This window comes from Crocodylus siamensis, chromosome 1 (genome assembly GCF_052110815.1).
Source record: "Crocodylus siamensis isolate JL-2025a chromosome 1, ASM5211081v1, whole genome shotgun sequence".
Classification (NCBI taxonomy): domain Eukaryota; kingdom Metazoa; phylum Chordata; order Crocodylia; family Crocodylidae; genus Crocodylus; species Crocodylus siamensis.
This window is the reverse complement of record NC_143395.1, coordinates 3,546,275-3,573,312: the sequence shown is the minus strand read 5'-3', so window position 1 is coordinate 3,573,312 and position 27,038 is coordinate 3,546,275. Positions and strand designations below refer to the sequence as shown.

General features: G+C 44.6%; 1 protein-coding gene across 3 annotated transcripts; it reads right to left on the bottom strand.

The window, feature by feature from the left end:
* Positions 1 to 3,313: 3,313 nt before the first annotated feature.
* Positions 3,314 to 22,861, bottom strand: LOC149872488 (L-threonine 3-dehydrogenase, mitochondrial). 3 transcript variants are annotated; one of them, XM_090028245.1, is made up of 10 exons: positions 22,740 to 22,754; positions 18,991 to 19,106; positions 16,372 to 16,573; positions 15,924 to 15,966; positions 13,725 to 13,795; positions 11,933 to 12,082; positions 11,655 to 11,827; positions 9,342 to 9,432; positions 7,383 to 7,652; positions 3,314 to 7,062 (listed from the first exon to the last, which is right to left on the bottom strand). In XM_090028245.1, the coding sequence occupies exons 3-10, from the start codon at positions 16,553 to 16,555 to the stop codon at positions 6,923 to 6,925; spliced, it is 1,122 nt and encodes a 373-aa protein (XP_089884371.1). In that variant the 5' UTR covers positions 16,556 to 16,573; positions 18,991 to 19,106; positions 22,740 to 22,754; the 3' UTR covers positions 3,314 to 6,922. The 3 variants fall into 3 exon arrangements, with proteins under 3 accessions (XP_089884371.1, XP_089884286.1, XP_089884459.1); XM_090028160.1 differs by lacking the exon at positions 18,991 to 19,106 and having other exon boundaries at positions 22,740 to 22,861; XM_090028333.1 differs by lacking the exons at positions 18,991 to 19,106; positions 22,740 to 22,754 and adding an exon at positions 18,686 to 18,839.
* Between the last annotated feature and the right edge of the window lie 4,177 nt (positions 22,862 to 27,038).

Here is a 27,038-nt window from a genome sequence, read left to right as displayed (position 1 = left end):
TACTATCTCAGGAGGCTGGTGGCTCCTGGCCCACCATCCTTATCCTCTCATCTCCTACAAATAGCTCCAAGCTGGTTCCATCCCAGCAGGATTGCAAGAGCAGAGTCATCAGGAGGTCACCAAACCCATCAGTCCGTGTCCAGTTCCTACTTTTCTTGGAATATTTACAGGCTGTCATCCTATTGGCTGGAATCCAATGAGTGGACAAGTGAGGTCACAGGAGCATACTGATGTGCGAGTCGTTTTTGATGGGCCTAGGAGTCACAGGTGTCCTTGGAAGGTCATCTGCAGAAGGGGGGACACTGAGTCTTTTTTGTCCCTCGTAGTGCAAAGAGGTTTTAAATAGGACTGGGGTTTTTTTTTTTAATTTACAATGTTCAAAATACACACGCACACGCACACACACACACACACACACACACACACCGCACATGCACACTTTTTTGGTGGACTGTTCTGGACTCCCTGAATGTGGCAGCTGCCCTGTTTTTCATTCAGACCTCAACTCATCAAAAATGTTGGTCCATGCCTGGGCTCCTCTATATAACCATAACACAAAGATTAAATTGTAGTAATTAGTGAAGACTTCAACACAGAGCAACAAAAAGATTAGTGGTCTGGGAAGCAAGATGTATGAGGAAAAGCTGAAAAAATGGGGGTTGTATAGGCTGGAGGAAGACTGAGAGTGGATTTGATAACAATCTTCATATACCTGAAGGGCATTTAGAGAGAGGATAGAGATGGGCTTCCCCCTGTGGCTGTAGGCGACAGGACTATAAGTAATGACCCCAAGATGCAACAGGGGAAACTGAAGTTGGAGATTAGGAGAAACTTTCCACGAGGGTGGCCAGGCATTGGAACAGGCTGCCTGGAGAAGCTGTGCAATCTCAATCCTTGGAAGTTTTCAAGAGGAGGTTGGACAGACACTTGGCTGGGATGGGTTAATCAGGAATGGTCCTGCCTTGAGCACTGGGCTGGACTAGATTACCTTGTGAGGTCCCTTCCAGCCCTACTTTTCTATGATCCTATGAACAGATATATTTAAGCACATCAGTTTTAGGTGCCCACATTGCAATTATTCTGGCCTAACATATTCACAAGAATGGAATTAGCTATTCCGTAACTCATCCCTAACATGAACTGTGGGACAATGGAACAAGCTGCCCAGCGCAGTTGTAGCATCTCCATGTTGGAAGGTTTTCAAGAAAAGGCTGGGCAGGCATCTACCCCATCCCAAAGATGAGTTAGAGCATATGGGAATGTTGCCTGGCTGAAAACGAGGTGCACACACAATGGCAGGGAGGAGCCATCCCCAGGGAGGACTACACTGTGGCTGCTCGGGGATGCAGGGGGGGTCAGGAAGGCCAAGGCGGAGATGGGACCTGGACTAGCTTCCCGGATTAAGGACAACAAGACGTCCTTTTTTAAATACACAGGGGGCAAAAAGACGACACCGGGTAATGTGGGGCCCCTGCAGGACACGCTGGGAAATTTGGTCGTCGCACGAGATGACAAAGCTAACCTATTTAACGACTTCTTTGCCTCCATTTTCCTGAGCAGGGATGGGATCAGCCCCGACACCAGGTCCCCCTCAGGCCCCAGGGGAGGCGCACCCAGGCCAAGGGTCAGTGAGGACCTAGTCAGGGAAGGTCTGGAGGGACTAGATGTATTTAAATCAGCTGGTCCGGACGATCTCCACCCCCGAGTGCTGAGGGAACTAGCAGAGGTCATTGCAGGACCCCTGGCACGGCTGTACGAGCACCCGTGGGGCTCTGGTGTGGGGCCAGAGGACTGGAAGAGGCCAGTGTGGTTCCCATCTTCAAAAAGGGGAGGAAGGAGGACCCGGGGAACTATAGGCCAGTTAGTCTTACCTCGATCCTGGGTAAGCTTTTTGACAGAGTTATCATAGTACATGTCCACGAGGGGCCAGCAGGGGAGATCATGCTTAGGGGCAACCAACACGGGTTTATTAACGGCAGGTCCTGTCAGACCAACCTGGTGGCCTTCTACGGCCAGGTCACCAAATCCTTAGATGCAGGGGGAGCAGCGGACATTGTCTTCCCGGACTTTCAGAGGCCTTCGACACTGTCTCTCGCCCCGTTCTCATTAAGAAACTGGGGGCTGTGGTGTCGCCCCCACACAGTCAGATGTGTCGCCAACTGGCGGGAGGGCCGCACCCAGAGAGCGGTGGTGGATGGGTCCTTCTCAACCTGGAAGGACGTGGGCAGTGGGGGTCCGCAGGGCTGAGTCCTCAGGCCCGCACTGTTCAACATCTTCATCAGTGACTTGGACGAGGGGGTAAGTAGCACCCTGTTCAAATTTGCTGATGACACTAAGATGTGGGAGGATGTGGGCACGCTAGAAGGGAGGAATAGGCTGCAATCAGACCTAGACAGGTTGCAGGGGTGGGCGGATGAGAATAAGATGGGATTCAACACCGACAAGTGCAAGGTGCTGCACCTGGGGAGGAAGAACCAGCACCATACCTACAGGCTGGGGAACTCCCTTCTTGGCAGGGCAGAGGCAGAAAAGGATCCGGGGGTCATCATTGATGCCAAGATGAACATGGGCCGGCAGTGTGGGGGCGCGGTCAGGAAGGCCAACCGCACCGTGTCATGCATCCACAGATGCATCTCGAGCAGGTCTAGGGAGGTGATCCTCCCCCTCCATGCAGCACCGGTCAGGCCGCAGCTGGAGTAGTGTCCAGTTCTGGGCGCCGCACATCAGGAGGGACGTGGACAACATGGGAAGGGTCCAGAAGAGGCCACTCGCATGATCGGGGGCAGCAGGGCAGGCCCTACGAGGAGAGGCGATGGGATCTGAACCTGTTCAGCCTCCACAAGAGAAGGCTGAGGGGGATCTAGTGGCCTGCTACAAACTAGTCGGGGGGGACCAGCAGGCATTGGGGGGTCCCTGTTCCCCCGAGCACCGCCAGGAGTGACCAGGAATAATGGTCACAAGCTGGCAGAGGGGAGATTTAGGCTAGATATCGGGAGGCGTTACTTTACTGCCAGGGCGGCTAGGATCTGGGACCAACTTCCAAGAGAAGTGGTGCTGGCTCCTACCCTGGGGGTCTTTAAGAAGAGGATCGATGAACACCTCGCTGGGGTCATTTGACCCCAGGTCCCTTCTGACCCTACAAATTACGAAACTATGAAAATCAAATCTTGCATCTATGCACAGGGTTGGCCTGCAAAGGACTTCAAGGGTCATCTGACAATAGGATTCTGATTCAACTGATTTTCCCAGTTGCTTTAAAACATACCAAAAGATCTTCGGCTCTACTATGAAGAACAGAAAAAACATTAAGACATACTTGCATAGGACTTTAATAAAGTAGGCATCATCCATGACCTAACAACATTTGAAAAAATATTCTTAAAATCTTTTTTCCAAATAGTTAACGTAACAGCTACAACATCCAAATATCAGGAGAGAAATCTCACCCCCAGAAGTTCATCTTCTTCCTGGCAAGAAAACAATTACAATTCTGTAATGTTAAACAATTCTAATCCAGGGGACATTAAAACAACAGCATTCAAAATGTCGAGAGCCAGAGAAAGGGAAAGTGTATGCATAACCAGTCTAGTATGTAATGTCGGGCCTTGGACACTAACTAGATTCAGTTTTCCACCTTCTTGAAAGGATACAATAGTATTCCTTGGTCATTGCTGCCATCTTCTTAAAATGGCTGTATACTACAGTACAGTTTATTTAAAACAGAAAAAAGCAGGAATATGGCCACCTCAAAGTTAGAGAATGTTGTTCAGTAGGAAAAAATAAATAAATAAATAAAACCTATATTTCTGAATGTGGCAGCCTCAAATCCACCATGTAATTCAATAATCTACCCTTGCATTCATAACTACACATCCAAGCACAGCTTCTGCTCAAAATAGGAGTACATTTTCTTTTCAATTCATGTTTTTTAGTCTGAACCGGAATTTCTCTCTATGAGTAGAACAGACTAGAACTTAAACTGCAGCTCAGAAGTGGGGTTGGATGCATCAGCAGCTCTTCAAAGATTGTGCATTGGAATGGTTTGGATGGTGAAAACCTGGAATGGACTTGAGATTGTGTAAAAAGCCATTCATTCTGAATCAAAGGGTAAGATACTTTACTAAGAAGCCTCTTGTTTGGGCAGGGAGGAGAACAGTAACGTTAATAAATTTTTTCTTTGAGGGTACTGGTACTTTGTCCAAGATCAACTTCACTGACCCACTGGGCCAAACGTTATCAAGTAGTTCAAATGCAATCAGCGCAATGACCAAAAATCCTGTCTTTTCAGAAATGTAAACACATTTTTAAACATTTCAGCACAAGAACACATCCCTAGATTTTTTTTTAATATATAATCATTTTAAAGAAATACCTGGAAATGCATATTTTGTCATTAACTGGAGGGAAAAGAGACATACAAAATGCAAACCTAACAAATTCAACAATTATCAATGAATTCTTAAAACAGAGTTTTATAACAGAATCTGCATTTGAGGTTACTTTAAGGAGAACAAAAAAATCTTCCTCTCACAGTACTGGCTCCCTTGCAAAGAAAAATCTGTCTGGTCAATTATCAAATCGGGAGGGAACACAAGACTGTAGCACTGCAGAACAGGATAAGGCAATGTCACAAAATATTGTCCATGGCAAGTTTGCCCAGTAAAACTTTTACCAGACAGGTTTTAAAGCTGTAGATACCTCCATGTTTTATACTGAAAATAGGACCAAAAATAACTTAAGCGTCTTATAAGGAAATTCCTGTGATTTTAAAAGCAAAACATTAACATAAAATAAGTATATTCTTTTCATTTGAAACAAACTGGAATCCCCAAATCCACTTATATGCACTACTTCCATAAACGGCAGATAGCTCAGATTTGCATCTAGGAAGACTGCCATTTTTGTAAAGTAGGTTTTACTTTCCCCCTGCTGAGAGCCTCTTCTTTGCCTTCCATGGACAGACAAAATGAGACCTAAAACTAGGGAAAGGGGCAAAAAGACATACCCCCACTTCATATATACCCACCAGATCTAACACCCAGCTTGTGAGGGCAAGGAATGGGTATGACAGGAAATTCTACCCGACTCAATGGGAGCCTTGGGGATGTTTCTGTTAAGTACACTTTAATAAAGATAAGTTTGATTTTTAACCAGCAAATTAACAGACAAGAGCACAAGACTTATTTCTGTAAAACCAGTGGAGCGTTCCCATTTAAGGGACAGTAGATAAATGGCCTCTGAATTATGGCTGCAACATGTCATCTCAGTATTATAAGCAACAGAAAGGAAGGGGAGGAAAAACAGAAAGGAAGGGGTGGAAAAAGGAAAGTGTCCTTTGGTAACACAAACTTTTCCTCAGTTAAAAAAGGAGAGGGAAAATCGAAGCCCAAAGGTACATTTATTTCCCTTGCATGAGTAATGAGACTCCTTGGCAGCAGGAGAGACCCATGTAACAAACTCGGAAACAGGCCTGCCTTAAAACTCATTGGTCATTCCCAGAATCTTTGTGTGCGAGTCAAGTGAGATAGCCCTTATCAACTGCAGCTAGAATTTAGTGGCAAATTTGGTGAACTTGCCCTGCCCTAAAGAGAGATGGTTGCTGGACATCAGTCACAACTTTATTTTTTCAAGTCTAAACATCCATTCAAACCTTCACATGAATTCAGTGACTGAAGGAACTCTTCTCTTTTCTTTTTTCTTTTTTGAAGTGCCAGATTCAAACAACAAACTAGAAAGCTAGCTTTGGCTCCGTTTCTTGAACCCTGAAATAATAAATAAGTGCTGGTACAGTCTCAGCTCTGAATTCCCCTCCTCTGAGATTAAAAACAGTACCTGCATATAAATAATCTACAAATACACATATACACAGCGTACAAAATCTGAGGTGAATGAACAGGTATTTTAAAGACTAACTCAGCTTCAGTGCAAGTGACTCTGTAACAGCCCACCTTTAAAATATGCTTCCTACAGTAAGCTGCTATCCACCGATACAGGAAATCTGACTGGTATCAGGCCACAAATGGTGCTAGTTAAAGGCAATCTCATTCCCTGGCATCAACTGCTTTAAACAGGATAGAGTCACATACACAATATAGATTTTAATATCCCAAATCCATCTTTAAAATAAGATTGAAGCCAGAAGCAAGTTTCAAAGGACATAAACAGCTTGTCTTGAAAACCTTGTGTTTTTTAAAGCATAATGAATTCAAGTCTTATTCCCCTTCACATTTATGGGCATTACAGGAATAATACCACAAACATTTCAATCTCGTGTGTGAAGAAAAATGCAGGCACACATAGCACTATGTCTATAAAGAAGGAACTACTAATTAGAGGGTTTCTTTTTTTATAAAAAAAAATTATAATGGCCATTGCAAAGTATGAATATGGAGTGGCACTTCTGGCTGCTTAACTGCCAGAAGAGAGAGGAAAAGCACACTCTTACCGTCCTACAAATTCCTAACTAGGCACACTTCCACTAAGGAAATGAAGAAAAATGTACAATTTGTTCACTCTGCAGTATATGCCTAAAACACAAGGTTTTACAGTGCTGCCTCTTGTTGTTTTCAGAAGGAAATTCAGGCAATAGGAATGATTTGATAATTTTAGCCCTACTGGAGATGCTTTTTCCCCCACTGTTTCTAAAATGCTAAAATCCAAGAACCCTGCCTACATGCTTCATGTTCACTGGTGTTGTAAGTTTACCTGAATAACCTGGTACTGTTTTGTCTGTTTGGTACCCTCTACTCAAGACAGTAAATCCATCTACAGTACGTCAATCCCAGTTCTATTGCTACTTGTAGAAAGTTTGCAATGTACATGCTATAAGACTTGGAACTCTAAACTAAACAGTTTGAACAGCTGAACAGTTTCTCCCTGGTCCTTTGCTGGGGACTGGAAATCAATGTTTGTCCAATGTTTGTCAATTAGCTTGGGCAATCCTCGACTCGGCACCAAGGAAATTAAACATCGTGGTCACCAATTCAGGAAGATCATAATCATGCTTCCATCCCCAGTCCTTCCGGGCATTGTCGTCATCGAAGTTCATTGGCCAACTGTCAGCTACAGAGGAAGAAAAAAAAGGAAAAGAGAGAGGCGTGAGATATAATGCAAAGATTTTTGTAAGCTTCAAAAAACTGAGTTCCTCATCAGTGGTCATACAAGTAACCAGAACAGGGTTTGAAATGGCAAGAGTCATACTACTGCAGCAACATTTCTAGGTGCAATCAGACATCTATAAATATCTAAGACCACCACCTATAGGAAAAGAGGAGGGAAATATGGTTCTTTCCCCACCTTCAGTAATTTAAGGCTTTCCCCTTTCTTCGCTCAGATTAGTATGACACACATCCCTGAAGTGGAACAAAAAAGCAGATGCTAACCAATGGCTTGTCTGACTGGATCCACGCTGTAGGTCACCTCGAGCTCAGGAACGTGTTTCTGAACCTCCTGCACCAGCTCCTCGGGTGTGAAGCTCATGGCATTGATGTTGTAGGTCCTCATGGTCAGTAGCTCTGCAGGAGCTTCCATGACGTCCAATGTAGCCTTCAGGCAGTCGTCAATGTACATCATTGGGAGGCGTGTGTCTGGTTTCAGGTTGCACTGGAATTTGCCAGTTTTTATGGCATCATGGAAAACCTGGACTGCATAGTCTGGAAGACAAGAAAAATAAAGTTGCCTTGTTCTCTCCTTCCTTTCCATCTCCAGTTCTGACTGTATGTAACCTTTTTTGGGGAAGGGAGCATAAATTTTTCTCCATAGAAATGTAAAGTCAAAGGGATCTCAGGAGGTCATCTATAGTCCAACTCCCATACTCAAGACAGGACATTTCCATTTAAACAATTCTAGACAAGCTTTTGTCTAACCTGCTCCTAAAAATTTCCAAGGACAGAGGTTCCACAACCTCTCTGGCTAGTCCATTCCAATACTTAACTACCCACATGATAAGAAAATTTGCCCTAATGCCCAACCTAAATTTCTGTGGCTATAATTTAAGATTTTGTCTTGTCCCCTGAGGTCACAAAGGCTAAGTTGGGAGGCACTAACTTTTTGGATGCATGTCACAAGTTAGCTCTGCATCCTCCCTGAGTGTCACCCTTCCCTATCTACAGCTGTGCTACCTGCGCCTTTCCTGACCTGCCACATGCTACACACAGAGGCTGTTCATGCCATTTATGACACCCATGATGCAGATTGTCTGCCTCTGGACTAGCTGATCGTCTTTTTAACAGTCCTTCAGGTATCTGACAACTGTTGCCAAATCTGCCTGAATCTTCTTCTCCAGACTAAATCTCTCATCTTCCAACTTTTCCTGGACCTCTAGCCATATTTTCTAGACCTCTAGCCATTTTTGTTGCTCTCTGTTGAATTTGTTCCAACTAGTTTACATCTCTCTTGATGTGCAGTACCCAAAACTGGACACAGAGCTCCAGCTGAGGCCTGAGCAAGTCTTGATCAAGTGGAGTTATCATTCCCCTTGACTTGCAGGAAACAGTCCTATTATTACAACCTAGCATACTAGAAGTTTTAGAAGGCACGCTCTTGACTCATATTCAATTTGCAGTCCAGTAAAAAACCTCAGCTCCTTTGGTCTGTTTTTATACAGTGCCTTGCACATTAGAGTCTTGGTTCCTGCCCAAGGCTTCTGGACTCTGTCTTTTCAAGCCATAGAGGTACAGCCATCTTATTGGTGGTGTGCAACAAACAGCTGCTGCATATTATGATGCATAGCAGCAGAGATTAGAGGCAGACAGATACCAACTTGCATCAGAGGCCCAAAGCCCTGTAGACAATGACTTGTGCTTATTTATTACAAGTGCTGGTTCTGAAGCAGGAAAAGGAACCATACTCCATTCACATCCCCATGAGCTATCCAGGTTTCAGACCTTGTTAGCTTCAGCAGAAGGAGAATTTGAGTCTTTTCAGCTGCATTTGAGGAGCTGTCTAGAAGGAACATTTCAGTTTACACAACCCTGGAGTTTACCAAGTTCCTCTTTCCCCATGAGATTGTTTTTTTTAAATAGATGCAAACTACAGAAGTGTCACTGAATCACTTCCAGGAGAAATTTTGCAAGTATGACCTACTGTAAATAGGAACAGACACACTGCATATATAGAACCACTGTAATTTGGCATTAAAATAATGCCTGTACATGGGCACCTTTGCTGCCTACATGTGCACCTCTCTCACAGGGCCACTATTCATTTCTATGAAGTGAACAGCTAGCTGATGCTTTCTGGAAAGAAGAACAAATGCATGCTAATGTCCCTCTTATCTTTACAATTCGAGGTATGTGGTGAGCTTCTTGCTGGTAATACTGATGTGTGGAAATAAATCTTACCAGTGGTTCCCCCACCAGGCTGGGAATCAGCAGATATAATTCCTGGATATCTCAGACACCGGAAGTCCAGGCCATACCGGTAATGGTAGTACTGTGAAGGAAGCAGAGAAGCAAGGCTTTAGATAAATGCTCAAAGGCTGCACACTGCTTTGTTACTGTAAGACAAGCTCACTGTACACACCAGAGACTCCCTGCACCTCTTCTCTCCCACATTGTTTCAGGAACTTCCTCTTTCTATCACCCTCATTCACACCATAGGCTCTGTGTGCTGCTCCTAGCCTTAGTTTCCCATGTCAAGGGATTCAGTTTCATTTTTCCCCTGCAGCTTGTGAGAATCTCATATAGAGTTCTTGGCATGTTAAAGAGCTGTGCTCCCCATTCATTCTGCCACCCGTTCTTTCTCCCTTGGATTCTGCAGGTCCTCTGTTACCTATGCCTCATGCCAGAGCACAGTGTTTCCATTTCCCCTTTCACATGACTCAAGGGCTCCCCATTTTTCCTACAAGAGCTTTGTGTGATCTTATTCTCCCTTCAACCACATAATGCCAATGACTGTATCTCCTTCCTTCTCACCCTTCCTTCTATGTCATGGCCCTCAAGTCCTGCCTCTCCCTCACACTCTGTGTGTACCCCTCTGCCCCCACCATTCTCATTTCTCCCCGAGAGAAAGGAAAGAAGTCTGCCTGGATATAAAACATTTTAACTTCTATTGGGAAGACACACAGGATAAGCTGAGCCAAAAAAAAAAAAAAAATCACAGAATGCAATACTGGAACATGCCAACAGCTGCCCTCAAATGGTCCCATGTCCTATTAAGGTAAGATGGAGTTGCTGTGTCTGCCATTCAGACACCAGAAGTGCTGCATGTTTTCCAGCCCCCACCACACTCAAAATCCAACCGGACTCTGACCACTGGTGCCAAAAGCATTTCTCCAATTGGAACTGAACAGCTCTAGCATTCAAGAATGAACATGTTACAGACAAGAAGATCTATATTCTAGCCAGATACTTGTCTAACACAATAGCTTTTGAACACTAAATCATATCAATTACTCAATGGTCGAGGAATCTTCTGGAATGGAGTGATTTATAGCAACGTTTCTTGATTTTTAAAATGTTTAAATCAATTTGGGGCATTGTTAGACTAATGTAACATTGTAAAAGCACGAATTTTATTTTTTGAAGTGCTATTACTGTTACGATATTTTAAACTTTACAATGCTGCTGTAGCCAAGACAGTAAATATTTAATGTGAGAAGTACTCCAATCAACTTTAAAGGGACTAACTCATATACTTAACTTTAAGTATAAGTCTAAGTGACTGCAGCATGACAACCTAAAATTCAATTTTTACTGAAACTTCTCTTAGTAGCATGAAGTCTTTAATATTTCAGAGAAAAATTAACTTAGTGGCAACAAGTTCAGCTACTCAACCCATATTTAGGGCCCCCAAAAGTGGGGGGGGGGGCGGGGGGGTTTAAAGTACAAATTCCATTGGCTTCAAGTCAAGTTTTGACAGAGTATTGTAGCCTCATTGAAGCATTTCAGTTCCCATTTCCTAAGAAAGCTCAGTATAGTCGGAAGATGCTATTATTCAGGGATTTCCACTGCAAATAAACAGAAGGCTGTTCAACAAATCACCTGCCCTACGAGTTTGTTGTTTTTAAAATTTGTACATTAATGGGGTCATGCACTCGTGCTTTTCTGTATAAATGAGTTTTCGCTACTATATCAAACCGCTGCATAAAATCTGACTGTCTACAAGCCACTGGGAAATGAAAACAAATAACCAACTTAGCAAAAGTAAAAAATAACCAACTAAGCAATTTTCAATTTGAAAGAAAATAAATTCTTAAAAAAACCTAAAAGACACGTTAAATAAATTCTGATTTAAATTCAAAACATTCATTTTAAATTCTGCCCACCCCAATCCTTGGAACTATGGAGAAAAATCCACGGTAGGAAGTTTTCACAGGTATTTATGCCCTCAGCTCTTTCAAATCACCCTATACTGTGCAAATATAGTCCAGAGACCTAAGACACCTTGTCCCTGATTCTGTGCAACTGGGAAAGTCAGAGACTGTATTCAAAACTCCAAGTCTGCCACATCCAATTTTGTTCTCCTTCCTTCTATAGATTTAAGAGGAAATCCTTTTACAGAATTTACAAGCATTTCCCTCCCATAAGGCTTTAACAGCTGACTCATACCATTAAAAGAAAAAAGCTCTGTAGGAATAAAAGGCAGGAAGGGAAAAGAACACTGCAGCAAGTTGCCTACTGTTGACAATGAACACTCCATAATGAGATTCTTACTTCTCCCATGAGCTCAGCATGAACCTTGGAGACTCCGTAGATTGTCCTTGGTCTCTGAATGCAGAGGTCAGGAGTTGGGTTTCGAGGTGAAGTGGGCCCAAAGGCTCCAATTGTGCTAGGGACAAAGAGTCGTAAGCTGTGCTCAGCTGCAATATCAAGAATATTGTGTAAACCTGGAACAACAAAGAGAACCTATTAGAATCTAAACCAAGTCTCCTCTAGCCTTTGCAGAAGGTGTTACATTGAAAGACAAGTCAAGCAGGGCTGAAATCACCTACCAGTGATATTTACAGCTCTGGCCAAAGGAACATTCGCTTCTCCAACAGCACTCAGCAAAGCACTATAATGAATCAGCCAAGTAATTCGATTGTTCACCACTATCTCACGAAGATTCTTGTAGTCCAAGATGTCTGAGTAGATAAAAGGTCCTAAAAAAAAAAAAGGAAAAAAAAGAGATGAATCAAATAAAAACTGGCAACTGGCTGCTAAAATGAAGACATTTTGGGACAAAAATAGAGAGGGGGAAAAAAACCAAGCAGAAGGTTCAAACATATTGCAGGTTCTTGCCCACGTCTTTATTCTGGGCTACCTTTTATACTTAGGTTTTCCAGAACAATTCATACCTTCTAGAGGCAGCAACCACTAGAGGGCTGGCTCATCCTCTCTACGGCATGTTATCACAGGGCCTTGTTACAGTAATTTTGAATGACTCCTGGAGCTCTTTAGCCCTGGACTGTCTGCGCCTTAACACCTTAAAGTGGTTTTAAGCACTCCTTATGCAGCTTAAAGTTACGTCATTCCAGGGCAGGATTATCTCTGATCCACACTACCCATCTCCTGTTTCATTAAAAAGTGGCCACTCCTGACAGACGAGCCACGCAAGTGGAAGTCCTCCAGCATCCTAGGATCTCTCACAGCCCCACCTGTACAGCAGGGATAGATACCAGCCATTTTCTCAGCACTCCTGCGCATTTCATCATTTATAGAAATACATGCGATTGCACTGCTGGGTGCAACATGTTGTGAGCAAATCAGACTCAATTAATTGCGTCTGCTCCAATGTGTCAGAGCAGACAAATGTATGTGTATAAATGCCCCAGGCCCCTAGAGGCAAGTCACAGCTGTGCAGGTGGGGGGACAGTCAGAGAAGGTTTCTAGACTAAGGGTGTGACTGCTCCAAACTCTGAGCTAACACTAACTCTGATCAACATTTGTGCAGCACACAGTGTAAGATGCAACAAGGCCCACAGCCTCTGCCCACTTTTTCAGTGTGAGCCACTTCCTAGCAGGGTTGTCTCATGACAGTTTCCTCTCCCATTTGCAGTAGCACAACATCCCTGTTGTGACTGCATCACTTGTTTAAATGCATGAGAGCATTTGAACAGACTTCATGAAATTTAGTATCTTAAGGCCAGAAAAGACTAACACCATATCACTAGCCATTTCTCTGAAGATAACAGGCCATTACCAGGAGAGCTGCTCTCCCAGAGATATTCTTATCAAGTCACTCATGGGAGGAGAGATACTAGCTAATGCAGTATTACTCGGACGCTTCTAGGCTTCTTCTTGTTAACATATCATTAACCGTAGAAGGGAAGGAGAAGAGAGTACCCAAAATCCAAATCAATACTACTACTATGTGAAGCCATGAAATAGAGGAGCTATTTTACTATAGAAAAACATAATGCGAGTTTAGTTTTCCAGGCTTTTTCCCCAAAAGAATAATGATGCGGCAACACTTATGGCAGCAGCACACACAACTGAACACCAGCTGGAAGAGTCAGAGCCAATTTAACTAGGATTTATTCTGATCAGCAAAAACTGGCAAGGAAGCAGACAGTAAGACACATTAATGGGCACATTCAATAGGGAAAAATCCTGAAAAGAAATCTATTTCCTGCAAGAGTTTAAATAAATTGGCAATAAGCACCCAGAATTTCCAAGTAATCTGAAATACTGTTTGTGTAATGTAAGTACTGTATGCAGGGTAAACACTGGATATAACTTGCTGCAGACTGTCATGTCAGATACAACACGAAAACTTTTCTAAATGCTAATCCATCCACTTACCACTATAAAAAACATTATCCGCAGGCTTTCTTATGTCAGAAAGGATCACGTTGTTCTTTCCAAAACGCTTCCTGCATAGAAAGCCAAATGATACAGTCAGTCACTCTTCAGGATAATTCATCAGTCACTGTACTGCTACACTTTTCACAGGAGAAAAAACTGCCAAGTGGTCATTTAAGTCTGATAAATTGTATCAAAGTAGTATAAACTGTATGAACAGCAATGCTTGTACTAGACGGTCTGTCCTCTTAAAACCCAATTTGCTGCCCAAGTTTCTCTCTTCTCAGCAAATAAACTGAGAGTATGGTTAGCTGCAGTTAAAGGTTGCAGCAGGACACTACACAAAACAGGAGGAGAATGGAAATAAAGCATTAATAAGAAAGACTGGTATCATCCTTTCCACCCTCTCATAGCTTATAATATCAATAACATTCCAATACTGCTTAAAATTTATGATTTTTGATTTGCCAGACATCAGAAAGTACTTCATACCCAGCTCCCCCAAGCTTCAACTTTAGCTCAAAACTGTAACCATGGCTTCATCTGCTTTTCTATCAACAGATTAGCCCACTGAGACTATCATATTCCAGGCAGGTGGAAAGCTTCTCTGCCTTAACCCTACTGAGTTTATTAGCATATACTTGTGGTAGAAAGCAAGCTTGATAAAGCTGGGGTATATGCCACTTTCAACTATCTGCTGACATGAAAATCTCTCTCCATTGCCAGAAGTGAATGACACCTTAACAGAGTTGCTATGGGATTTGGCAGGAGCACTATGACACTCACTTGCCAAGGAAGTTTTTGTCTAGGGGGAAGTTTAGCTGTCTGCATATAACTGGTGCTCTAGGAACCAGTACAAGACAAGCAACAATATGGATAAAACACAGATCACAATGCTTTAGATTTCTCATGAAGTAGTGTAATTGAAAGTAAGATCCACCAGTGGGAAAATAAAATACCAGAAATTATTTTTAGACTTACTACTCTTGTTGCATCGACTGACTTGTGTCAAACTATATATGCTACGTTGGGATTTTTGCCATTTCAGTCGATAACGAAAAACTTAATATTCCTGTTAAACTGAACTGTGATAAAACCTTAATAATAGTTTACCCCAGCACTTTACCCTAAGTTACTGTCACTGAAATTCTTTTCAACAGAATGTTTATTATTGCAAAGCACAAACATTTAGGTATTTAAGGAGTTGGTGGGAGGTTTACCAACCCAAAATGATTTTTTAAGAAGAGGGTAATATCAGAGAAGCTTATGTAAGTAACTGCTATCAAAATACATTTGCAAACTGGACATTCCCCTGGAGTATACATAGTTTCATAGTTAGTAGGGTCGGAAAGGACCTGAGCAGATCAAGTCCAACCCCCTGCCATGGCAGGAAAGAGTACTGGGTTCAAACGACCCCAGCAAGGTGTTCGTCTAGCCTCTTCTTAAATACCCCCAGGGTAGAAGCCAGCACCACTTTGCTTAATTCTCTCAGAAAGCTTACCCAGGATCAAGGTAAGACTAACTGGCCTATAGTTCCCCGGGTCTTCCTTCCTCCCTTTTTTGAATATGGGAACCACACTGACCCTCTTCCAGTCCTCTGGCACCACACCAAAGCACCACGGGTGCTCATAAAGCCATGCCAGGGGTCCCGCAACGACCTCAGCTAATTCTGTCAGCACTCTGGGGTGGAGATCGTCCGGACCAGCTGATTTAAATACATCCAGTCCCTCCAGAAGTTCCCTGACTTGATCCTCACTGACCTTTGGACTAGGTGCACCTCCCCTGGGGCCTGTGGGGGCCCTATAGGGGGGCTGATCTGGTCCCTGCTTAGGAAAATGGAAGCAAAGAGGTCGTTAAATAAGTTAGCTTTGTCGTCTGGTGTGACGACCAAATTTCCTAGAGTGTCTTGTACTCCTGCATTCAAAACAGAAAGAAAAACTGACTACAAGCTGAAGCCTGAAGATAGGTTTAATCTCCACTCTCTCATTACATGCATTTTTTTGAGCTCAGGGGGTACTTTTACATAAAATTCCGCACGTGTGGAGGATCAGGGGCAAAGTATAAACAAAAGTTAGGTCAACCTGTCTGTTTTCACTGAACTGAGGCATTTGGGTGCCCATCTTAAGACACCCAAAATAACTAGTCACTCCCAAAAAAGAGTTTTTAATACTTTTACTAAGTTACAACATTATAACATACCTCAAAAGTTTGGCAAGTCCCACTCCAAGCTGCCCCAGACCTCCTGAAAATAGAAGAGAGACTTTAAAAACAAAAACCAAAGTCACTGTTTTTTTTCTAATACCAAAATATTTAACTTTGCTCAAAACTGGAATACTTTTGTACCCCACTGATAACAGAGTCAAACTGTGTGCACATCACAGACCTAAAAAATGTAATATGATATTTTAAGGGGAAAACTCCCTATTTGTACTCTTACTGGCTCTCTGAAATGAAGAGATCAATGTGACCACAATATGACATTGATCCTATCCATATACCAACACCAATGAACCTGAGCTGAACACTGAAATTTCCCATGTATTTTAAGGAGATCTATGGGTGCTCTGTATCTCTTGGGATCAGACCCCTATGGAAAAAGATAGCCAACAGTAGAAAAGGAGAATGAAGTAATTATATGAAGACTAACCTGTAATTAGCACCCGAGGGTGATCAGTTTCTGAAAAAGATACTGAATGAAAGCTGGCATCGGAAGTCACCTGGCGTGGCGACACACCAATACATCTAACGGGGACAATGGAAGTCTGACATCCACAACCAGGGCTCTGCAGCACCTGGCTGATGGCTCTGCTCAAATTCCTGATGATTGTCATCTTGTTCTTCTAAATATCCTGTGAGAAGACAGAAAACATGAATCACAGATTACTCAGCCAGGCCACCCTCAGCGCCACGTTAAATGCTGTTCTGTATAACTGTCTGTGTTTCAGGAAAGTTTTGGACAATCCTAGTGCTGTCTAGACTGCTGAGCTACAGCCACAACTGCTACACAGAACATTAAACACCATGAATAGAAGCAATGCATTCAGAAGAGTGAGCTCAAGTACCCACAAACAGTCTAGCATAGCAGACAGTGAGAACATAGCCTGGTGTCACTTCAACTTTCAACCCTAATTGCACTGGATAGGGGCAACAGAAATCGCCTTTTCAAGTGTACGTGGAGGCTTAAGATCTGAATTCAAATGCTGCACTGGAAATCATCAGTCCATGAGTTAAAGTGAGGAACTATTTGAAGTCAAGTTGTAAACGTTCCTCATGGTATAGTTTTTATTACCATCGCATCAAAAGAATTCAGTTAAATCCCTGAGTACTGCAGTAAATCTCTGTGATGAAAACTGCTGTCCTTAAACACCTGTTGTATTTACAGGATGAACAGAACCAGAAAAGAAAACACAAAAAGAGATATATTCATTTATGTATGGAGCACCTATCTACAAAGTTACTCTAATTGCTTTGAAATAAATACTGTTTTGTGGTGAAAACTGTACACGCTGCACGTAGCCCATGGGAAGACAGCGCCATTTCTGCATGCCTGTGGCTTTCTTTCTGTCCCAGTGGGAGGAGGGGAAATATGAGTCTGCATCCATTCCTTTTCTAAGACTATGGTGACTGTGTAGGGTCAGTCGCTAAAGCCCTCTCCCTTCTCTCTCCACATGCCCAACTCTCCCCCCAAACAGGATGATGAGTCAAAAATAAAGTAATAACTTAATTTCCCAGGCATTATTGAGTATGCCCCAGTATAAGCTCTTGCTGCTTGCATGGCAGAAGGTGAAAAAAAAAAAGCAGAAAATTCAAATAGCACCAACTGCCCTAAGTAGTTTCTAGGACCAACTAAGCTGGGAGATCCTGAGAAGCAAGTAACAACTAGTAATCCTTTCCACTGCATGCAATGCTGAAACAAGAGACTTTTTGATCTGTTACTATTTCCTGTTTAAATGCAGATGTACCTTTCTTGCTAAATCACAAGCCTTGTGATTAAACAAAAACTGCTCTGTTCTCACCAAATGGTTAAGTTACTAAAGCACGTTCACTAGAGGAGAGTACTGTTATCATTAAAATGGAAGGGTTACTGATGAAGAAGCATATTTTGAGGTGCACCACTCTATCCCTTCCACTTGCTTGGTCACTACTCACCAGCTTACATTAGAGGTCTCCAAGTCCCCTAAAACTGGCAAAAAGCTCTACTGTAGGTGTCAGTTATAAATCCAGTGGAAAGATCATGCTCCTTGACTGTGGACTAGAGACAATTAAAGTTTTGTCTACCCTCAGTACCCTGCCCTGAACAGAGGGACCCCCTTAGCTCTAGTCTTTCCACCCCTCTCCTGGAGCTCTAAGTCAAAATCCAAGCCACCACCATTAAATGACATTATAATACTTGTTTCATATTCAGTGTAAAGACACACTGACCAGTGCCCTGTCTGTGGGTTTCTGATGGGAAGCTTGAAGCACCTGCTCCAAGAGTTAATTTCTATGGTTGCTTAGTCTACTAAAATTGCCATGCTGGAACAAAGTGGATCACTGCCTGTTCATTTTTTTTCCTTAATTCTCTTACAACCAAGAGACAAGCAGTTTTCTGATGGCTATTAACCCAAAAAGTTGATTTAACTTGTATCAGATGTGATCTGGGACATGAAAAATCCTTAACTCAAAGAGGGTAGAAGTAATAGATGACCCATGCAAAAAAAAGCCTGTTTTACAAAGTGCATGTTTTCCTCTTTTAATCAAATGCTATACCACCCCCCCACCAAACCACTGCCAATTACATAACAAAGCTCCTATATAAATTAGCATCATTACTTTAAAAAAATGGGCACAAGATGAAACCCTAATATGGAAGGGTTGTAGTGACTGTACGGCCAGAAAAAACAATTAACTTCTGCTGTGTTCTAGTCTCCCTCATTATTTTAACTAAATAAAATAAATGAAACCCCTGAAAATTAACCAACCTTCTTTGGTCTTATCTTTATTCACTCTCTCCCCTGCCCCTCCAATATTCCCTTCTAGTTTTGAAATGCAAAAATTGGTTTCCATCCATATTCTCTGGCCAATTTTTAATCCAACCGTTTTGTTTGTTTGTTTCTGAAAGGAAAATAAAAGGAATAATAATAAAACTCCCTTTACTCTCCTAATCAAATAAAGCCAGGGTTTCTTACCCAAATACGCTCATTAGTTTTTAACAGATGCATAGGCAAAGCATATTCAGATAAAGATGATGCAACACTTCTACTAATGTTATCACGGCAGCACTTACCTCTCCCTCTGCTTCCGCTAGTGACTTAGCAAAACCAGCGAGAGAGGGATGGGGATTTATAGGACACAGCCTCACAGCTAGACGAATCAAAATGCTGCCGGGAGTAGGCGTTGGCTCTGATGTAAACACAAAGGGGGTGTGTGATCAGTGGCAGCCAGGGACATCACAGCACCGCGTTTATTTTAAAATCTCTTTGCTACGTGATAGGTAAAGAATTCTGTAGACCTGTTACAAGATCTCTTACCAGAGGGGTATATATGACATAAATACTTCCAAAGTTAAAAAAAACCCCCAAAAAACAACAACACACACCCCCAAAAAGCAGTTTTTAAAATAATTGAGAACAGTGCAGAGACTTAATAAAAAGCGAATATCCATGTTAAAATGGAAAGCAGAGATTCAGGACCGGACAGCAAAAAAATTCTGGGGTCTGTAATTTTTTTCTCCCAGCAACAGCGTTACGTAACAGCACAACTAACAAGCGTTTCACAAATCAGATTAAATGTCAGTTACGAACTTTTTCCTTGGATCCAGTCACGAACTGTGCGCTGATAGGGCAATCTGAGCACCTTGTGGCTTGCATGCAAGATAAAAATATGTTTAAGTGAACAGACTGCTTTCCTCAGTCTCAGTTTGAACAGTAACAGATTGTTAGAGTCCTTTAAAAGGTAACAAAGGGGCCTTAAGAGTCTGATTTGTAGCAAATAAGAGATTAAAGCTATAACAAAGAGTTCAACAACCAGGAAAGGTATTCTCTTCTGTAGTTACTTCTTGCATAGAAGGTGCTTGGCCTCGGAAAGCCCCTGTATAAATTGCCCAAGGCTAAGTTGGATGTGTTTGTACTAGATTTATGTTTGACAGAAAATTAAGATTTCAAGGGAATAGGATAAAGCTTTCATCTGAGCACTAATGCCAATAAAAACACCAGCTGCACTCCCGTACAGCATCTCTAGACCTCATACTGTTCATTTCATCAAGAATACAAAGTGCAGCAGGAGAAGTGGAATGGCAGAAGCTCATCATAACTTGTGTTCTTACCATTTAAATATATTAATATGCTGGCCAGGCACTAGAAAGGAACACAACTGTACAGCACTAGTGCACATTAAGATTATCTTTACAGCTATAAGGGAAAAGATATTTCAGCTTTTTTAAATGAAAACTGAAATTATGGAAAATGGATGTCCTGCTATTTTTCTTGACAAGTAAAAAACAGATCACTCTTTTTCAGCGGTTAGTATTTTTGAAGCCTTGAGTTTCAGCATTATGCTTGTTTTTCCCTAGAGAAGTCTAGCCTAGTTGGAGTTTCTGGAGCAGGAGGAGGGAGACAACTCTGTATAAGAGGGTGCAAGGACCTGGCCCTGATACCTACTTTGGGTGACACAGAAATTAGCTTTGAAGGGCTCTTCTGTTCTTTAGGATAACAGTGTTATCACTTCAATATGACCAGCAGTTATCACTCAAACAGAGCTCCAAACTGGCATCAAACGGCAGGACCCATAGGATCAAGCTAGCAGAACATATTCCAGGCTCGTATCCAATGGTACCTAACATTATGCACCAAATTGCCAATCACATTATGCCAACATGGTCACAGGGTTACTAGCAGTATTTTCGGGAGCTTCTCCAGCCTAAACTGAAAAATGTGCAGTTACAACAGGACAAAGAGTAAAAACCGCCCAAGTCCCTCCTTGAAGATCGCTGTAGCGTGGACAAACCTCTACTGGGAGCTAGGCAAGGCTGCCTTCTCCTGCTTTGCAGTTTTTGGCTCGAAGGCATTGCACAGGACTGCAATGCACACTCTGTATCTGCAGCTAGCACACGAGCCAGAGGGGACAGTTGCCAACTACTGCAAGGTAGAGCAGACCTGTCAAGTATATTGCCCACCCCTACAGGTGCCACAGGCGACCGGGCATGCACACAATGCTCACATCCTCCCCGTGCCAAAGAGAAACGAGTGAGGTTCAGGGCAACTACATTTTAAAGCAAAAAGATCAGATGATGCAAAAGTTACCAATTATTAAGAGCATGGGCTGCTGGAGGAATATCACGGGGAGGCTTCACAGGAGCCTTCTTGGATTGTGTGGCCTAACCCTGGCTCTCTTGTAGATGCCTGGTTCTCCACCCATTCAGGGGTTGATATAGGAGGCTCCTATCCCTGCTTTGGGAAGATCCATGAGTTGGGTAGAGTGTAATTTGCCCATTCCATGAACAGAGCCTTGCATGTCTTCCACCCCTGATACAAGGGAGGCAGGAAGAAAAGGGGGGTGAGGAAACTGAAGGCCAATTTAAAAAAAGTCTAATGTTAGTCACAGAAGGATGGGAGAAAGCTGTAACCATTTGTCACTGTTTTGGTAACAAGCCCAAATTCACTTAAGATTTTCTTTGAAACTTGCATTGCCTTTGCAGGAATAAGGAAAATGAAAATCATTTGTTGAATCATTATGACAGGTCTCAGCTGACACTCAATTTACAAGAAACAGGCACTTCACAGTTCACTTCCTTCCTACGATGCCTTCCCACACTGCCCAATTCGCTAGGTGCTACTTTTACACAACTGCCATTTACTACGACAGACCACAGGCCCAGCTTGCCCGGTCCCCTGCGTTACACAGACCCTTGTTCCTGTCCCACATATAGCGCTGTCATCCCAAGGCATCAGCTGATGCAGACCCGACAGCCCTCTCTACCGGGGGGAGCGCACTACTCCTGTGCAAGCACGTGCCCGCAATCTTGATCTTCTTGTGCAGCCAGCAGGCTTGTGTCACACCCTGGCAGAGAAGGGTGCTGAAAGGGAGAGCAAATCGGGGCTCTCTGTGTCTGTTTATACCCAAAAGTTTGCAAAGAACAACTTTTAGGGGGTCTAATAAAGATACATTTACCCAAAGAGCTGTTTCCTTAGACCAACACCTCTTCATCTGGTATTTTGTAAGCCTTTATCGGGTCCTCCCCCCAGTGCCTCTTCTCAGCTGAACAGGCCCGGCCTCTTTAGGCTCTCCAGGGGATTTCACAAACACCCGGCCTGCAAGGGACCTGGTGAGAGCATCAGGTCCAGCCCCTGCTGAGGGAAATCACCCTGGCAATGTAAACACTTGAGCTCATCTCCCTGGCTGCCCTGCTCTGCACCCTCCCCGGCCCTCCTACATCCTGCCACGCCTGTCTGGGACGGGGCTGAGCCCAAGGGAGGCCAGCTCTGCACTGGCTCCCAGACCCCTGCGCCAGGCACGGGGCGCGCACCTAGCGCAGGATGCCCCTGCGCCAGGGGGAGGGGCAGCCATGAGGTGGGGGGGGGTGTGCATGCATGTGCACAGCCACGAGGTGCATACGTGGTGGCCAAGAGAGATGTGTGTGACCACGAAGAGTGTGTGCGTGTGTGTGCGCACATGTGTGTGGGCCCATGAGATGTGTGCGCACGTGTGGCAATGCGGTGTGTGCGTGCGCGTGGCCATAAGGTGCCTGTGTGCGCCGGGGGGTGGGGTTCGCGCGCGCACCACGGGGTGGGGGAGGGGGGCCTCCACCCCCTCCCCTCAGGGCACGGCCGTTAGAAGTCGTTGGGAGGGGTGAAGTTGAGGACAATCCCGCAAAGGGAGTGGTCTCTCCCGCTGCCCCCGGCAGTGAATGGTCTCTCCTGCTCCAACCCCCGGCCGAGGAAGTGGTCTCTCCCGGCCCCATTCATAGCAGCGCCCCGCAGCGGCGGAGGGGGACAAACCATTCGGCGGGGCCGGAGGCGCGCGCCTATTCCCACTCACCCAGTCGGGCTGCGGCGGCCCGGCGCTCCCCCTCGGCTCGTGCCAACGGCGGGTCCCGGGCCGCCTAGCCCCGCCCCCCGCCAGCCTTCACGTCCTGATTGGCCAGGAGGCGGGGCCACAGCAGTGCCGTCATAGTCGCGGTCGCGGTGGGGACGGGGGCGCGTGGGTCAGGCCACTGAAAGGGGTGGGGGCCTGAATCGAACGTCACCAGAGCGTGATGCCGTCATGTGGCGTCACCCTGGTGTGGTAATGTCAAGGGAGAGATTTCCCATTAACAGAAAAAAACTCCAGTGACTTCACTTTTAGCTCCCTGTGTCAGCAGCGTGCTGTCATTATGTAACACCACCCTGGTGCGGTGATGTCAGGGGAGAAGAGATACCTGTTCCTAGTAAATACTCAGTGATGCAGCAGCTCACCAGAGCGTGATGTCAGCATGTGACATCACCCTGGCATGATGATGCCAGGGGAGAGGAGACATCTGTCCATAGTAAAAACCAAGCGATGCTGTGCGGCACCAGAGTGTGATGTCACTGTGTGACATCACCCTGGCATGGTGTTGTCAGGGGAGAGGAGATTTCCAATAAAAGGGAAAAACTCCAGTGACTTTGTGGGTCACTTCTAGATTCCTGTGTCAGCAGCGTGACATCACTCTGGTGCAGTGCTGTCAAGGGAGAGGAGGCCCCCAGTGGTGCTGGTGGGGAGGAGGGCTTCAGACACTTTCCAGTGGAGTAGGAGGTGCCAGGGCACCTGGGGTCTCTGCCAGCGTCTGGCGCAGGAGCAGGACCCCGTGCACGGAGCAGGAGGCGCAGGGAGCGGGGACACCTGGGCTCTGGTCCCAGCTGGGGCAGAGGGAGCCCCTCCAACCGGCCCGCTCAGAGCCGCCCTTCGCAAAACACTGCCCAGGGCGACACCCGAACACTCGCGTCACGCAGCAGGGAAACCTGGCCCAGGCAGTCACTGCTCCACGGGGGGCAGGAAGACCCACACCTGCACATTCAGGAACAGGCAGAAACAAATTGCTCCCGACCCTCTGGGCTTGGGTGAAAACCGTGAACCGAAACAATGAGACCGTGCTGAGTATTTCACAGCGGGCAAGCAGAAAAGCCTTAAAATGAAGCATGAAAGAACCGCACAGGCCCAGCGAGGATGGTGACATGGGACACACGATGAGTGACGAGAGTGGCAGTGGCAGCAGCAACCCCTCGACTAGAGGATGAACTCTACCACGGCTCATCGATGGGTCTCGAGGGTAATCGAGAGTCCAATCCTTAACCCACAGACCCGTCCGCAGAAGTTGCAGGTCTTTTCCCCTCTTTTTCCTTCCTCCGCTCTCCTTCCTCTGCTTTGAGGGCAAGGGTGACAAGAGCATTCAGCAGCAATTGTACGAAAAGAAACAACCCCCCTCCAAAAAGTAAGGCTTTGCAGAGATGCATGGGCTGGTTAATTTGTCACAGGTAAGTGCTTCTCTAAGAAGACAGCTCGAGGAACATTACAGCATGCCCCTGCCATGTTCAATAAATGAAAAGCTTTTGGGAATGAAAAATATTGAACGAGGAGCTCTGACATGAGCCGAATGAGCTGGAACCTGTCAGGCAAGGTCCTCCCGTGATATATGTTTCCAAGGTCCTCCAATGATATATGCTTCCAACAGCAACAAGTAGGGGGTCAGAAGGAAGCCAGTAGGTTTCGTATGTTGGTTTTTCAATTTGTACATTTAATGCATGTTCATGGCAGGAATTAGATTATAAACCTCTGGGAGCCACAGTGCAAAATTCACTATACAAAGCCGTGGCGGCTTATGAAAGGGATTGTGAAATTTCCAAATACTCATTAAAATGTGAACCGCAGACTGAACACTTCTTCTATAACAGCCAGCCACTCCTTCAAAATCACATATAAACAATGAAAAGCAAGAATCTGCAGAAAGAAGAACATGAAGGAAATTCAACTCAAGCCCTCCTGCCCCTGTTTTGAAAGCAGATTGTGACAAACTCAGCACGCACCCACACACAAATGCCTTCTCCTATCTGCTATAAAGAAGCTGGAGGGAGTAAATCTAGATGAGCAGCCAACAAAACGACAAGGAGGCCCAAGCATAAAAATGTACCAATCCCATTTAAATTAAACTTGGTGCACATGACCTCTCCAGACCTCAGTTTTCCATTGGTAGAACTGAGCTTCGTCAAGAATGGGTAGATTTTTCTCATTGTAAAGAATTGCTAGGTCTCTAATCAGTATGTGCTATTGAAAAATAGGTATTCCTTATCAGACTGTGCTACAAAAGTCTGCTCCCAAAGGTGGTTTTGTGTTGGCTGGTAAGCGTTATACATCCAGTTTGCAAGCTGGAGACCTTTTGTAGAAGGGAGACAGCCAGAGCAACAGATCTGCGCCAAGTCAGAGCTTGTCCAACTGTTTGTTCTTCCATAGTACATAAGGAGGTCAGGCTGCTTATGCTGGAGGGTAAAACAGCTTCCAGTAGGAAAAAAAAAAAAAGAGAATGATGCTCCTTAGCATTGTGACTCAAGAGAATTAATGAAAATGGCTGCAGTTGAGCAAGCTAGTTGTCCTGCTGCTGTTGGAAATCTTAGACTTGTGGGGACAAGCTGATTGCTTATCTTAATTTATATTCTCCTCCCATCTCAGATGGATGTGGCCAGCTGTATCCATCTAGCATTTTCTGTATCTCATCCCATCATTGTGTCCCACTTCCAAAATTTTGGCTAGGACTCATACATCGGAGGAAGAGAACCTTCCAAAAAGCTTAAGCTGACACAGCCTTAAGAGGGCAGGACACGAGGCAGTACTACAGTGAAGCACATTTAGAGCAAACCTCAGGAGAAACTCCCTGTAAGAACTGAATGACTGAGGGAAGCTGTGGGACCTCATCATGGGCAGATCTAGAATTTTTAAAAGAGGGGTGCAAATCATAAAGGTGCATCATCACATATAAAACAACACGTATTTTTCTCCAGTTAAAAAACTAGAAGCTTTGCCAATATGAGAAGGCCTAGGTCTGTATTATTCAGTTTAAGATTGAAGCAAAACACACACATAACTTAATTGGAATGAGTTGTAAGCAATCTGCAGGTCTGTGAGACAGGCGCTTCATTACCAGGAGCAGAAAACAGACAGCAACACTGCAGAAGGAAGGATAGCTTGACTAGTGGAACATCAAGAGTATTAAAAAAGAAGACAGCACGGTTAACACCTGTGGAATAAAGAGTTTAGAAGAAATCAGGTAAATTATAATGAGACATGAAGTTCATTGACTCCCTCAGCACTGCTGGACTAGAAATGATGCTGCCACCGCCAAGAAGTTGGTTTTAAACTTTGAGTGGGGCAGGCATCAAAGTAGGGTGCACCCCCTGGAGCCTTGTTCTTTGAGGTTTTCCAGTCAAGGCTGGACAGGATTGCACAGGCTGGACATCAGCGTAGGGGTTGAACCAGATAACTCTTGAGGTCCCTTGCAAGTTTTTCAGGGTGTGGAATAAGCTCCCTCCAGAAGTGGTGCGATCACCTATCTTGGAAATCTTCAAGAAGAGACTAGACAGTCATCTTGCTGGGGTCACCTGACCCACAGATGACTGGTTCCTCCCAAGTCGGGGAGGAGGGGGAGAGGAGGATGGGTGGGGGGTCCCCCTGCAGCTGATCACCGACTGGGGGTGGGGGAGGAGGTCCCCTAGTGGCAGATCACCAAGCCAGTGGTGAAACCAGAAGCGCACTTCATAGTTTCACTTCTGCTGGCACTTCCCATTTCGCAGCTGGCGCTTCCAAGGGGGGCACAGCTGATCTCAGGGGGTGCATGTGCATCTGCGTGCACCCCCTATGCATCACCAATGACCTGACCCCCAGTTATCTTTCCTGCTTGGTGTGGGGGACTGGACCCGATGATCTTCCGAGGTCCCTTCCAGCCTTCCAGTCTATGAATCTATGAAAGATGCTGTCTCATATACGCAATAAGCTCAAGTCCAGCTGTAACAAGCTTCATAAACAACAGCTCCAGACTCTGATCTCTTATGTGCCTACTGGCACTTAAGCACTCCCTTGATGTTTGCTGCTTTCCCTAGCAAACCAGGAGGTAACAATTTGGCGGAGCCCAAGCAAGCTGATGCCTCTGACTCACTCTCTTTTCAAGGAACCTGGGCTCAGGCTGACTTGTTCTTCTGCAGAGTACAGTTTGGATATGCGTGACCACTGTTGAGAAAGATTTGCTACCAGTTCATACAAGCCTCACCCTTGGGAAAGGTTAATTACTACTGCAGTATTGCTGCATTTTTTGCAGCTTTTGTTTCTCATCAT